The sequence below is a fragment of the Ochotona curzoniae genome, unplaced genomic scaffold, assembly GCF_017591425.1.
Source record: "Ochotona curzoniae isolate NIBS_2020 unplaced genomic scaffold, NIBS_Ocur_1.0 scaffold_3208, whole genome shotgun sequence".
In the NCBI taxonomy this organism is placed as follows: Eukaryota; Metazoa; Chordata; class Mammalia; order Lagomorpha; family Ochotonidae; genus Ochotona; species Ochotona curzoniae.
This window is the reverse complement of record NW_024467106.1, coordinates 4,882,435-4,894,563: the sequence shown is the minus strand read 5'-3', so window position 1 is coordinate 4,894,563 and position 12,129 is coordinate 4,882,435. Positions and strand designations below refer to the sequence as shown.

General features: G+C 60.0%; 1 protein-coding gene across 10 annotated transcripts in view; it reads left to right on the top strand.

The window, feature by feature from the left end:
* SPTAN1 (spectrin alpha, non-erythrocytic 1) overlaps positions 1–12,129 on the top strand; it is a 57,765-nt gene that overhangs the window by 44,515 nt on the left and 1,121 nt on the right. For 7 of the 10 annotated variants that reach the window (XM_040963651.1, XM_040963650.1, XM_040963642.1 and 4 more), the window contains 16 exons: positions 1,049–1,180; positions 1,410–1,547; positions 2,284–2,388; positions 3,815–4,023; positions 4,673–4,793; positions 4,988–5,109; positions 5,372–5,504; positions 5,963–6,061; positions 7,496–7,655; positions 8,189–8,265; positions 8,483–8,692; positions 8,889–9,185; positions 9,303–9,415; positions 9,728–9,745; positions 11,539–11,593; positions 11,923–12,119. In XM_040963651.1, coding sequence (XP_040819585.1) covers positions 1,049–1,180; positions 1,410–1,547; positions 2,284–2,388; positions 3,815–4,023; positions 4,673–4,793; positions 4,988–5,109; positions 5,372–5,504; positions 5,963–6,061; positions 7,496–7,655; positions 8,189–8,265; positions 8,483–8,692; positions 8,889–9,185; positions 9,303–9,415; positions 9,728–9,745; positions 11,539–11,593; positions 11,923–12,119 — 2,186 coding nt within the window. Of the gene's footprint in view, positions 1–1,048; positions 1,181–1,409; positions 1,548–2,283; positions 2,389–3,814; positions 4,024–4,672; positions 4,794–4,987; positions 5,110–5,371; positions 5,505–5,962; positions 6,062–7,495; positions 7,656–8,188; positions 8,266–8,482; positions 8,693–8,888; positions 9,186–9,302; positions 9,416–9,727; positions 9,746–10,597; positions 10,661–11,538; positions 11,594–11,922; positions 12,120–12,129 lie in introns of all 10 variants that reach the window. The other 3 variants (XM_040963641.1, XM_040963644.1, XM_040963647.1) reach the window with 2 other exon arrangements.

Here is a 12,129-nt window from a genome sequence, read left to right as displayed (position 1 = left end):
GGTTCACTCCCCAAATTGCTGGAGCTGAGCTGACCTGAAGCCAGGAGCTTCTTCTGAGTCTCCCACGCAGGTCTGAGTCTTCCCAGGCCGTCTGAAAAGAGCTAGATCGGAAGTGGAACATTGGGACACAAACAGCACCCTTTGGGATCCCTGCACTACAGGCAGAGGATTATCCAGTTGAACTATAGTGCCAGTCCCATAAACGTTTGGAAGAGAATTAATAGAATTTGAATCCAAGTGATTGGAGCCCAAAGCAGCAGAGCGGAGTTGGGCTCTTGGTAGGATCTGTGGATCCGTGAGGCCCTAGCCCCTCTCAGGTGTTCAGAGCCCATATAACAAAGTCCATGCTGGAGCCCCCCATGCCGTGGGGCTCGCCCTTTAACCATTGCTGCCTCTGAAGATGAAACATTGGATGCTAAGTTCTTCCCCAGCCGTACTGCTTTATTTCCATTTTGTTTGCTCTCCCAAATAACACTACTCCCAAGAGCCGCGTGCATCCCGCTCCCTGCCGGGCGCCTGTCTCAGCGCTGTGCTCCGCTGCTGTGTGCTCGCAGTAGTCGCTTGTGGTCCGTTGGCACCTGCTCTGTGTATGACTCTGGTGGAGCACCCCCACAGCGGTCCTGCCACCTGGCTGCAGGCAGACCTAGGCTAATGGCGCCCCGTGTTAGATTCATGGTGGCTGCCAGTGACGGGGTCTATAGCTGCCATACACAGGGACAGAGCTGCCGCGCTGGTAACCGATGCCACCACTGGCATTGCAGCCCAGCTTCAGCCGTGGCTTTCACAGCGCTGCCAGGCAGTCAGAAACAAGTGTGGGTGCGTGTTGGCACAGCGTCAGAGCGGTCAGGGCATCCCTACCGACTTGGATTCTGACTTTGCGGTCAGCTGCTCCTGAACAGGCGCGTCTCCTTGCTCCCCTAACTCCACCATCGGGGCCCAAGTTCTTCCTGCCAGCCACCTACCACCTTCCCAGACCCCCCAAGCATCCCTTCCCCTGAAGGACAGCCCTGCAGGAGCTGGTTTTGAACGGGGGACTTTGGTCTTTCAGAGCAAGCACCAGAAGCACCAGGCCTTCGAGGCGGAGCTGCACGCCAATGCTGACCGGATCCGCGGCGTCATTGACACGGGCAATTCCCTGATTGAGCGCGGGGCCTGTGCAGGCAGTGAAGACGCCGTTAAGGTAGGTGTGGAGGCGGTGCTCCCGGGCCCGGGAAGGGGGAGCCCGTCATCCTCAAGGTGGCTGTGACTTAGAAGTACAGCCTCAAGGGAAGAACTGGGTTACCAGGTTCAGCCACATCACACACGGGGATGCTGGTGGAAGTGGCCCCTGGGGATGTCGTCCCAGGTCAGGCCCTGGCAGGGACAGTCCTTGGGAAGTCTCCATCCCTAATAACCTCCTCTCCTCCCAGGCCCGCCTGGCTGCCCTGGCCGACCAGTGGCAGTTCCTGGTGCAGAAGTCTGCTGAGAAGAGCCAGAAACTGAAAGAAGCCAATAAGCAACAGAACTTCAACACGGGCATCAAGGACTTCGACTTCTGGCTCTCTGAGGTGCTGTGAGGCAGCTTGTCCTTCCTGCCAGTGGGAAACTTCCCGTTGTCCGGGGCAAAGCCCACCCTGGGACAAGGCAGGGCTCACTGCAGCCCCCGTGTTGGAACCCATATCTCATAGCAGGAGTTTGCGTGGCAGGCCCCAGCAGTGGGGATCCGCTCTGCACAGGGCATGCAGAGGGAGAGGCCGTGGCCCAAGAAGCAGGCAGCCGGAGTCGGCCATGCACCTGCCTTGTAGAAACGGGGAAATAGAAGTTGGACAGGCACCTCGTGGAGACCTCCACTGCTAATACGTCAGAGCGTTTCTTTCCATCCCCACACAAATTCTGCCTACAGTCAAACTCAGAGTGATTTCCCGTTGCTGTGTCGTGGGTGTGTACTCGCAGGTCCCTAGCCACTCCTCCTGACCTATGAGGGGCTACACACGTGCACCCTAGGGCCACTCCACAGAGTGAGGCACCCAAGCCTTTGGTCAGTAGGTTTGGGTGCGTGCCAGTCTTGGCCACACTGCTGGCTGCTCCACGGGCCATGCTGAGGCCCACTGCTGGCTGGGAACCTCTGCCTTTAGCTTTGGTACTGAGAGGGACTTACTCAGAGTCTGCATTTGCTTGACAGAGGATCCCAGCCAGGTGTTTGCCAAGTGTCTGGCTGTCCCACGCAGGGCCTGAGGGACAGCGGGCACACCTGCATTTCCTGCACCCCTCAACGACCTTTGCTTTCTGTGTTCTCACCACCAGGTGGAGGCCCTGCTGGCGTCAGAAGATTACGGCAAAGACCTGGCCTCGGTGAACAACCTGCTGAAAAAACATCAGCTGCTGGAGGCAGATATTTCTGCTCATGAGGTGGGCAGGCTGGGCGGCCACTGCGGAGCCTGCACGGTTGTGGGAACCCGCTGGTGTGTGCCTGCGCCCTTAGGACTACTAGTCTCTTAACAGTCCCTGCGGACCTGTAGAAGTTTCCTATTTGCGGGTTTTCATTTTACGATTTTTTAGCTTGAAAGAATGATAGAGTGGGAGAAACAGAACTTGGTCCTCTGGTTCCCTGCCCTGGTGCTGCCAAGCCTGGCGTCGGGCCCAGCTGCAGACAGAACCAAGAATGCACTCCAGCTCTCCCACATGGGTGCAGGGAGCTCAGCATTTGAGCAAGGCTGCTGCTCAGGATAGTGGCATCCCATAGTGCTGGTTCAAGTCCCAGCTACTCCAGTTCCTGTTCAGCTCCCTGCTGGTGTACCTGGGAAGGCAGTAGATGAGCCAAGTGCTCAGGCCCCTGTAACCAAGTGAAAAGCCAGAATGGAGCTCCTGGCTCCTGGCTCCTGGCTCTGAGCTGGCCCCACTCCGATCTGGGAAGTGAACTGCTGGCTGGAAGAGCTCCGTCCATCCGTCCGTCTGTCCGTCTGTTTCTGTTGCTCTGCCTTGCAAATAAATAAAGAAATCCATTTTCAAAACCGAGCTTTGTGCAGACAGGCAGTTAGGAAAGCTAGGGGGTTGGCACCAGGAGCCACCCGTGGGGGCTCTTCAGGTCAGCTGCACTCCGTTTCTTGCCGATGGATGCTCAGGCGTTGGCCCGTCTTGAGCTTTATGCAGCTGTGGCCTTTGTTCTTGGGCATCTTGTGTAGTCCCCCTGGCCACTGCATCTGGCCATGTTGTGCACAGTGTATCCAAATGGCCATGAGCAGACACCATAGCGTCACTGCCAGTCCATCAGAGGGCAGTCCGTCACTGCCAGTGACAGACTGCCAGTCCATCAGACGTCACTGCCAGTGACGTCACTGCCAGTCCATCAGAGGGCCTTTACCCACCTGGAGGCTGCGAGCTCACCATGGTAGCTGCAATTTTCCAAAATGCAAGTTTTCTCTTTAAAGTTTGGATTTTACCATTAGCTACAGACTGTCAATTCTCTTGGGAGTGATAAACGCACTTCATTCTGGAAGGCATATCCCAATCCAGATGACCATAATCTTGTTCTTTCAACTTAAAGATACATTGAATGAAAGTAACTGCTTCTTTTTCAAGGGCATTTTCAGGAAAATGGCATTTTTTTCTATTGCGGGTGGGTAGAGTTGGAAGGGTCGGGTATGCTGCTGCTGTCTGCCGTGCCTGTATTTTGGCCCTGGTTGGCTCAAGGCCCATCACTGGGGTCCCTACCGGGCAGACGGACACAGAGTGGGGGACACATGTCATTGCAGTTTGGTAGCAAATCACTGTGACCCCACAGTAAGGCGTTCCTAGCTCCTCTCGGACTCCTGAGCCTCCCGTCTCCCCACGCCAGGACCGCCTGAAGGACCTCAACAGCCAGGCCGACAGCCTGATGACCAGCAGTGCCTTCGACACCTCCCAGGTGAAAGACAAGCGCGACGCCATCAACGGGCGCTTCCAGAAGATCAAGAACATGGCGGCCTCGCGGCGGGCCAAGCTCAACGAGTCCCACCGCCTGCACCAGTTCTTCCGAGACATGGACGATGAGGAGTCCTGGATCAAGTGCGTGTCCTACCGGGCCCGGCCGAGGGAGGCTTCAGGTGTCCCTGAGCAGTGCTGGGAGGGGTGGGCAGAAGGGGCACAGTCCTGCTGTGCCATGGTCTCCTCTCTGGTGCCTGGTGGCAGAGGTCAGCAGGGACCCACTGTGGCCCCTGGAGCTTGTGGAGCACCGAGAGTGTGGCTGGGGCAGGGTTCCATAGAGCAGTTGGCCTCCCTTTTTGGATTGGTGCAGGATGTGGGTAGGTCACTCCAGACCAAGCCCTCTGCTCTCTGAGCACCTTCAGTTCCATATGTGATGAACCATGTTAACGCGTGTGGAGGTGCTTCAGTTTGTGGAAGGTAGAGTTAAAGGCCGGGGATTTCTGTGATGTGCACGTGGTTCTGCGCACTGCCTGTCTCCATGAGCTCGGGCAGGGCTCCTCAGGGCACTGGCCGTGGTGCCCACAGACGTCAGGTACAGTCCATCCTTCACAGCCACAGGCACACTGAGCAGGGCTTGTGGACCATGCCCCGATGGAGGGGCCCTAGGACAATCCTGGGGGAGCTGGTGGCCTCGGTTTCCTGGGAAACCAGCTGGGCTATGCCAGGAGGGGCTGCTGGGTGAGGAGCAGGTCCGGGTCTGTCGCTGACCTGAGCCCTCCCTGCCCTGCAGGGAGAAGAAGCTGCTGGTCAGCTCTGAGGACTACGGCCGTGACCTGACAGGCGTTCAGAACCTCAGGAAGAAGCACAAGCGGCTGGAGGCGGAGCTGGCTGCGCACGAGCCGGCCATTCAGGTAGGAGGGCAGGGGGACAGGGGTGATACCAGGGGCAGAGGGGGCACCCAGGGCCTGCGCCGAGTCCCGAGTGGCCCTGTGCTCCTGTCCCCCTGCCTGACTTGGCCCAGACCTTGAAGGCATGTGGAACTGGCTGTGGGGCCTTTTCCCAAAGGCTTCTAGAACGTGTTGACAGATGCATTCTTGCCCGCCAGGGTGTGCTGGACACCGGGAGGAAGCTGTCCGATGACAACACCATTGGCAAGGAGGAGATCCAGCAGCGGCTGGCCCAGTTCCTGGAGCACTGGCAGGAGCTCAAGCAGCTGGCGGCCGCCCGGTGAGCGCTCGGAAGCGACATGCAGCAGCCTGGGGTGGGTGCAGGCTGCCCATGTCCAAGGATAGGCTGGCATCCCAAGAGCCGCTTGGAACTGCCTCTGACAGGCTATGCCAAGCTGGACAAAGTATGGCTCCTAGGGCCAGCTCCCACAGGGGCCTGACTAAGCCATTTCCAGCCCCTCTGCTGGGATTTCATCTGAACCTGGGGCACCTAGGCTGAAAGCCGAGGTCAAGCCACCTGCTTTCCCGTCCTGCGTGCCTAGGGGCCAGCGGCTGGAAGAGTCCCTGGAGTATCAGCAGTTCGTGGCCAACGTGGAAGAGGAGGAGGCCTGGATCAATGAGAAAATGACGCTGGTAGCGAGCGAGGATTATGGAGACACGCTGGCCGCTATCCAGGTCAGAGGCGCGAGTGGGCTCTACACCAGGCCTGCCCGGTAGCCCACTCCCCGCCCCCCACCAGGGCTTCCAGGGACCCTGTCTGGTCTGCCCATGGCCAAGCGCCATGGCCATGTTCCATCCTGTGGCCCAGGAGATGGCCAGTCTGACCGATGCCACAGTGCTTACTGTGCCCGGGGGGGCAGGGACCCTTCTGGGAGATGCGGGCAAGAAGCCTGTTTGTCTCAAGCCCTCTCCATGTTCACTCATGGGGTCCCCCACAGGGAAGATGAGGCCTTCACTCACTACAGGGACCTCAGCCCCACTTCCCCAGGTTGTCCTCCATGCCACCTGCTTCTGCTCCCCCTCGGGCCCTGGCTAGCAGCCCTCTGCCCACCCAGGCCAGGCGGCGAGAAGCTGTGACCATTCTGGTGCCCACCACCACTCAGCGAGGCTTGTCCTTGCCGCTCCCTCTGTAGGGCTTGCTCAAGAAGCACGAAGCGTTCGAGACAGACTTCACTGTGCACAAGGACCGCGTGAATGACGTCTGTGCCAACGGGCAGGACCTTGTTAAGAAGGTGGGCTGAGGGGGCATGCGCGTGCTCACTCTCCTGGTTACACACTCAGAATCTGGCCCAGGCCCCAGCACGGGAACCTGGTTGTCCCTACCTCCCAGGGCTTGCACATACAGGTGGCGCCATGTGCCCAGGGAGGCCCGTGGCCTGGTGCCGCACAGCAGAAGTCTGTGGTCCCTGCAGACTGGAATGACCCGATGGGACACTGGTCACAGTTTAGACGCAGCCCACCGTGGTGACCCCACACACACACACACACACACACACACACACACTGCTGGGCGAAGTTCTCAGCTCTGTGGAGCTGTGCAGTCACGGGCGACGAGGTCCTGCAGCCTATGCAGGGTCCCTGGCTCTGTTCCCTGCGGTGGTCTGTGCTCTCCCGGAGTGGCTGCCTGCCCTCGGTGCCAAGCCAGCCCGTCTCCGCCAGGACCGAGGCAGTGTTCAGAGCGTGGCTGCTTGTCCTGAGCCAGGCTCATGGCACCAAATCCACTCTGCAATGGCTCATATCTTATGTGAGAATTATTTAGGCTTTTCTAGTTCTTGACTCGCAAGTACTAATGACTGTAAGTTAAAATGTAAGCACATTCTGCGCCATTTCTTCTGAATTAATACTTAGAATTGTTAGGGGTTTGCCTTGTCAGGCCTCCACCTGCTGTGCCAGCATCCCTTACAGACATCCATTTGAGTCCCAGCTGCTCCAGTTCCAATCCAGTTCCCAGCTCATGGCCTGGGGAAGCAGCAAAAGGTGGCCCAGGTGCTGCAGCCCCTGTACCCCCATTGGAGACCCAGGTGGAGTTTGACTCCCCACTTTGACCTGGTCCAGCCCTGGCTGTTGCAGCCATGTGGGGAATTACCAGCAGAAGGAGCATCTGTTTTTTCTCTGATTCTACCTTTCAAATAAAGAAGTAAGACTTTTTTTTTAATTATTATTGTTTCTTTCTTTTCATTGGAAAGGCAGATTTACAGAGGAGACAGAAAGATCCTCCATCCCCTGGCTTGCTGCCCAAGTGGCTGCAACAGCTGGAGCCAAGCCAATCTGAAACCAAGAGCTTCCCTGGGTCTCCTATGTGAACGTAGGGACCAAAGGCCTTAGGCCGTCCTCAGTTGCTTTCCCAGGCCACAAGCAGGGAGCTGGGTGGGAAGTGGAGTGGCTGGGACATGAACTAGTGCCCATGTGGAATCCCTGGTGGATGCAAAGCGAGCATTTACCCGCTAGGCTATTGCACTGAGCCTAAGACATTTGAAAAAGAGAATTTGCAACAAAAGCATATTGACCTTGAGGCGCTCTGTCTGCGTTGCTCCCAGAGCCCTTGGCTGAGTTGCCCCCGCATACAGGGCCAGGAGCACGTTCCATGAGTCTTCGGTGGGAGAGGAGGCGGGGGCAGGGGCTGCGATGGGAGAAGTCCGTTCATGCCGCCTCTCTGCTCGGCCCAGAACAACCACCATGAAGAGAACATCTCGGCCAAGATGAGGGGCCTGAGCGGGAGGGTGTCGGAGCTGGAGCGAGCGGCGGCCCGGCGCAAGGCCAAGCTGGACGAGAACTCGGCCTTCCTGCAGTTCAACTGGAAGGCTGACGTCGTGGAATCCTGGATCGGTGAGCGCCGCCCCTGGGGCCTGAGAGCTGGGATCAGAGCTGTGCCTGGCACCAGATGGGCACCAGGGGGTCACAGACCCAGGCCTCTTGTCCCCAGGCAGAACACCCGAGGGCAGTCAAGATGCCTGGGCTGCACAGCCATGTCCCCAGGTGTGCCCACCCCCAAGTTCTGGTTCCAGTTTCCTAATCGTGCCTGCCTGGCTGGCATCATGCCAGCTCCAGCGGGCTGAGTTCCATGCTTCTGGCTTTAGCCAGGCCCAGCCCTAGCCACTGCAGGCTCTGGGGGAGCCAAGTATCAGGTAGGAGAGGCCCCCCTGAGGAAGAGCTGGATTCTGACCATGAGAGCTCATCCCGTGTCAGCTCTGTCGCATTGGCACTCACTGACACATATGTGCTGCGGACACATGGAAGCAGGGAAGAGCCCACAGCTGTAGGTTGAGGGGCAGTTGTTGAGCAGCAGCACAAACAAAAGAGAACTGCATTCAGTTACACCAAGAGGCAGTGGGGTTCACCAGCTTGCCTGGGTTCCGCAGGTGAGAAAGAGAACAGCCTGAAGACGGACGATTATGGCCGCGACCTGTCCTCTGTGCAAACACTGCTCACCAAACAGGTGTGTGGGGCCCTGGGCTGCGGCCAGGCTGAGATCGGGCCTGGTCCCTGGTGCAACAGCTGGCAGGGCGCTCTGGACTCAGGCACTAAGGATCTCTAGGCCACACCAATGAGCCCACACAGGCCTGGCCAGGACTGCGCCAATCAGCTGGCATGACATCTGGTGCCCTGGAGAAGCCCACTCGTATGGTGCTGCACATGGGCTGTCCTCATTGCAGGAGACTTTCGATGCTGGCCTGCAGGCCTTCCAGCAGGAGGGCATCGCCAACATCACAGCACTCAAGGACCAGCTGCTGGCCGCCAAACACGTGCAGTCCAAGGCCATCGAGGCCAGGCACGCTGCCCTCATGAAGCGGTGGAGCCAGCTCCTGGCCAACTCGGCCACGCGGAAGAAGAAGCTGCTGGAAGCGCAGAGCCACTTCCGCAAGGTGAGTGGGACCAAGCTGGGTCCAGAGTGTGGGCACAGGGCAGGCTGTGCAACTGGTCAGCAGGGAGATGGGAGCGGATGTAGGTATGCACCAAAGGGGGGAGCGGCGAGGCAGACCTCTGCGTGCTGTGCCTGCTGCCGGCCCGGGGAGCAGCACCAGGCACGGCCCACCCTCAGCCCGGCCCCTCCACTTCCAGGTAGAGGACCTCTTCCTGACCTTTGCCAAGAAGGCGTCGGCATTCAACAGCTGGTTCGAGAACGCCGAGGAGGACCTGACAGACCCAGTACGCTGCAACTCCCTGGAGGAGATCAAGGCCTTGCGTGAGGCCCATGACGCCTTCCGCTCCTCGCTCAGCTCCGCCCAGGCCGACTTCAACCAGCTGGCCGAGCTGGACCGCCAGATCAAGAGCTTCCGCGTGGCCTCCAACCCCTACACGTGGTTCACCATGGAGGCGCTGGAGGAGACCTGGAGGAACCTGCAGAAGATCATCAAGGTGCGCCCACTGCTGCCTGCCTGAGGCCAGCCCAGGCTCCACATGGGCTCAGGGAGAGCCAGGTTCCCGGGCACTGCCAGGGGCCAAGCTGAGCGACACCTGCCCCTTGGTCCACAGGAGCGGGAGCTGGAGCTGCAGAAGGAGCAGCGGCGGCAAGAGGAGAATGACAAACTACGCCAGGAGTTCGCCCAGCACGCCAATGCCTTCCACCAGTGGATCCAGGAGACCAGGTGCCCAGCTGGCCGCCCACTGGGAACAGAAGAGTCCTGGGCTGGGTGGGAGTGTGGCCATGGTAGCCCTGGCAGTGACTGGCAGCGGCACGGGATCCTACGGGGTTGGGTGGGAGTGTGGCCCCAGCAGTGACAGGGTTGGGTGGGAATGTGGCCCCGGCAGTGACTGGCAGCAACATGGGGTCCCATGGGGTTCCTCGGGGTGGGTACTGATGTTCTTGGTTTTGTTTTTCCTTTTTCGTGTCTCCTTTGTCCCCCTGTGCCTGCGCTGCTGTCTGGACACCTGTCTATGGCGCCTGGACCCCACCACAGGACATATCTCCTCGATGGGTTAATATTGTCTTCTTCTTTGCCGGGCTCGTGTGGTGGCGTCTCGTGTGCTGTCCCTCGCCCCGTCCCAGAGGATCCCAGGATGGGCCTCATGCCCAGGGCGGGCTGTATGCCCCCTGTCCCTGTGCCCCTGCCCCCGCCGGAGCCTGCCATGTGCCAGAAGCCCCTCTCCCTACCCCTGTAGACTCCCAGGGCGCATTCAGGGGAGGACAGGTGCCCAGGCAAAGAGGGCAGAGCCAGAGACCACACTGGCCGTTCCTCGTACCCTTCTGCCCAGTCAGTGCAAGGGGGCAAGTCCAGCCAGTGACCACAAAGCCAAGTGCAGACGGCCAGGCCTGGCTGCTGCCGTCCATTGCATGGCTGAGGGTGGGCTGTGTAGTGACACCCACCAGGGCTGAGCCAAGGAAGGAGGTGCCCAGAACTGTGCCCTTGCAGAAGGCTGCTGTGCCCAGTACCACCCACGGGGAGAGCCAGGGCTTAGAGGAGCCTCAGAGGGGCGGCCCTCCACCAGGCTCACTGAGGCTGCGGCCACCCACACCATTGCTGGAGGGCGATGGGCCCCGCTGACCTGGCTGCTTGCCCATAGCCCAGGGTCTGGCTCACGCCCCGGGGTGCACCCTGGCCCCCAGCTCCCCCACCCACAGCTGTGCCTGCTGCTCTCGCTCTGTCTTCCTGAGGTGCTGTACTCCCCTGCCCTGTCCTGCCTGGCCTGGGTCCGTGTGAGCTGCTGCGGAGCGGGCCGCCTGGCGCGCAGGCCCCACCCAGCCCCAGGTTGCCTTTGCACATGCTTCATGCTTCCGCGCGCTGTCGCTGTCCTCCGGTGTATTCATTTGGTTTCTTTTCTTTGACTAGCATAGCGTATCGTCGGGTCATTCGTGTCTATCAGTATGAAGTTGGGGATGACCTGTCTGGAAGGTTCTTCTCCTCTTTTTTTCTCTTCCTCACTGTGGTTTTCCGATGCACTCTCAACTTCCCCAGGCGGCTCTGCTTTCTGACTAACCCACCACCCTGGCCGCTTGGGAGGGAAGGCCTGTCCTCGCCCTGCACCGGCACCTAGCCTCCTGCCCCAGGGCCTGGGGTGCCGCTTTACCCCGGGGACATGGAGTGACTGAGTGACCGGCAGGGGTAGAAGGAAGCCGAGTGCCTTGCTTTGCTAGAGCACTGAGTTTGGGGAGCTTTTTGAGTGCCCCCCAGCTCTCTGGGTCAAAAGGGTAGGTGGGGACCCGTGTGGGTATGGGGAGGCCGGGCTGACCCACCCCCCAGGCCCTGCGCACCGTGTGAACTTGCCCTGCACGTGACCCCAGCTCTCTTGTCTCTGTCCACTGGTGCCCACCTGTGACTTGCACTGTTTCTGGGAAGGAGGCAGGTCCCCATGCCCACCTGATCCTCAGAGCCTGAACCTGGGGTTGTGGGGTCCAAGAGGGACCTGGCTACAGCCCCATCCGAGCCTGCTTGGTGCTGCCCCGAGTGTGGTGCCCTCAGGAGCCACAGGGAGTTGCTGGGGACGCCGCTTGGCCTCCTGAAAGCCCCACAGTGGCCCTGCAGCCACGGGTTCCCAAGTCAGCCCTCGAGGGACACCAGGCTGAGGGCCATGTCACAGGGTCCCCAGTCAGGAGCAGGCCAAGGGGCTGCGTGCCTGGCCTCTGGGGCCAGCCAGCCGGGGCAGCTGCTGGCAGGTGGCTCTGCTCCAAACCTTAACAAAAGGCCTCAGACTGCCAGGCAGGGCTGTAGCCAGGAGACAGGTGTGAGCACTCCCTGCCAGCGGCCCTGCCTCACTGCACGTCTGTGTTTAGGTCCTGCATGGTGGAGGAATCAGGAACCCTGGAGTCCCAGCTTGAAGCGACCAAAGTGAGTACCCTGCCATGAGCCTGCAGTCAGGGGCTCTGCTCCCTCTGGGCTCCAAGTGTGGAATCGAGGGGTGGGGAGATGGTGGCCCTAAAGCAGCCTGGACACACCATTGTCATGTCCGGTAGCTTCTCTCCGCCTCGGCCCTTTCTTGAGAAGAGTGATGCTGCCATCTGGGACTGCAGCTCAGTCTCCCCCTCTGCGGGGCAAGTGCCCCCGTTCAACCTCACCACAGCTCCCCAGGCCTCCCAGGCCAGGCCAGGAGCAGAGGGGGCCGGGAGGGCCTGAGGGAGCCGCACCCCCACATCCACATCCACGTCCCCCACCCCCAGCGCAAGCACCAGGAGATCCGAGCCATGAGAAGCCAGCTCAAGAAGATAGAGGACCTGGGGGCAGCCATGGAGGAGGCCCTCATCCTGGACAACAAGTACACGGAGCATAGCACCGTGGGCCTGGCGCAGCAGTGGGACCAGCTGGACCAGCTGGGCATGCGCATGCAGCACAACCTGGAGCAGCAGATCCAGGCCAGGTGCCGCGCA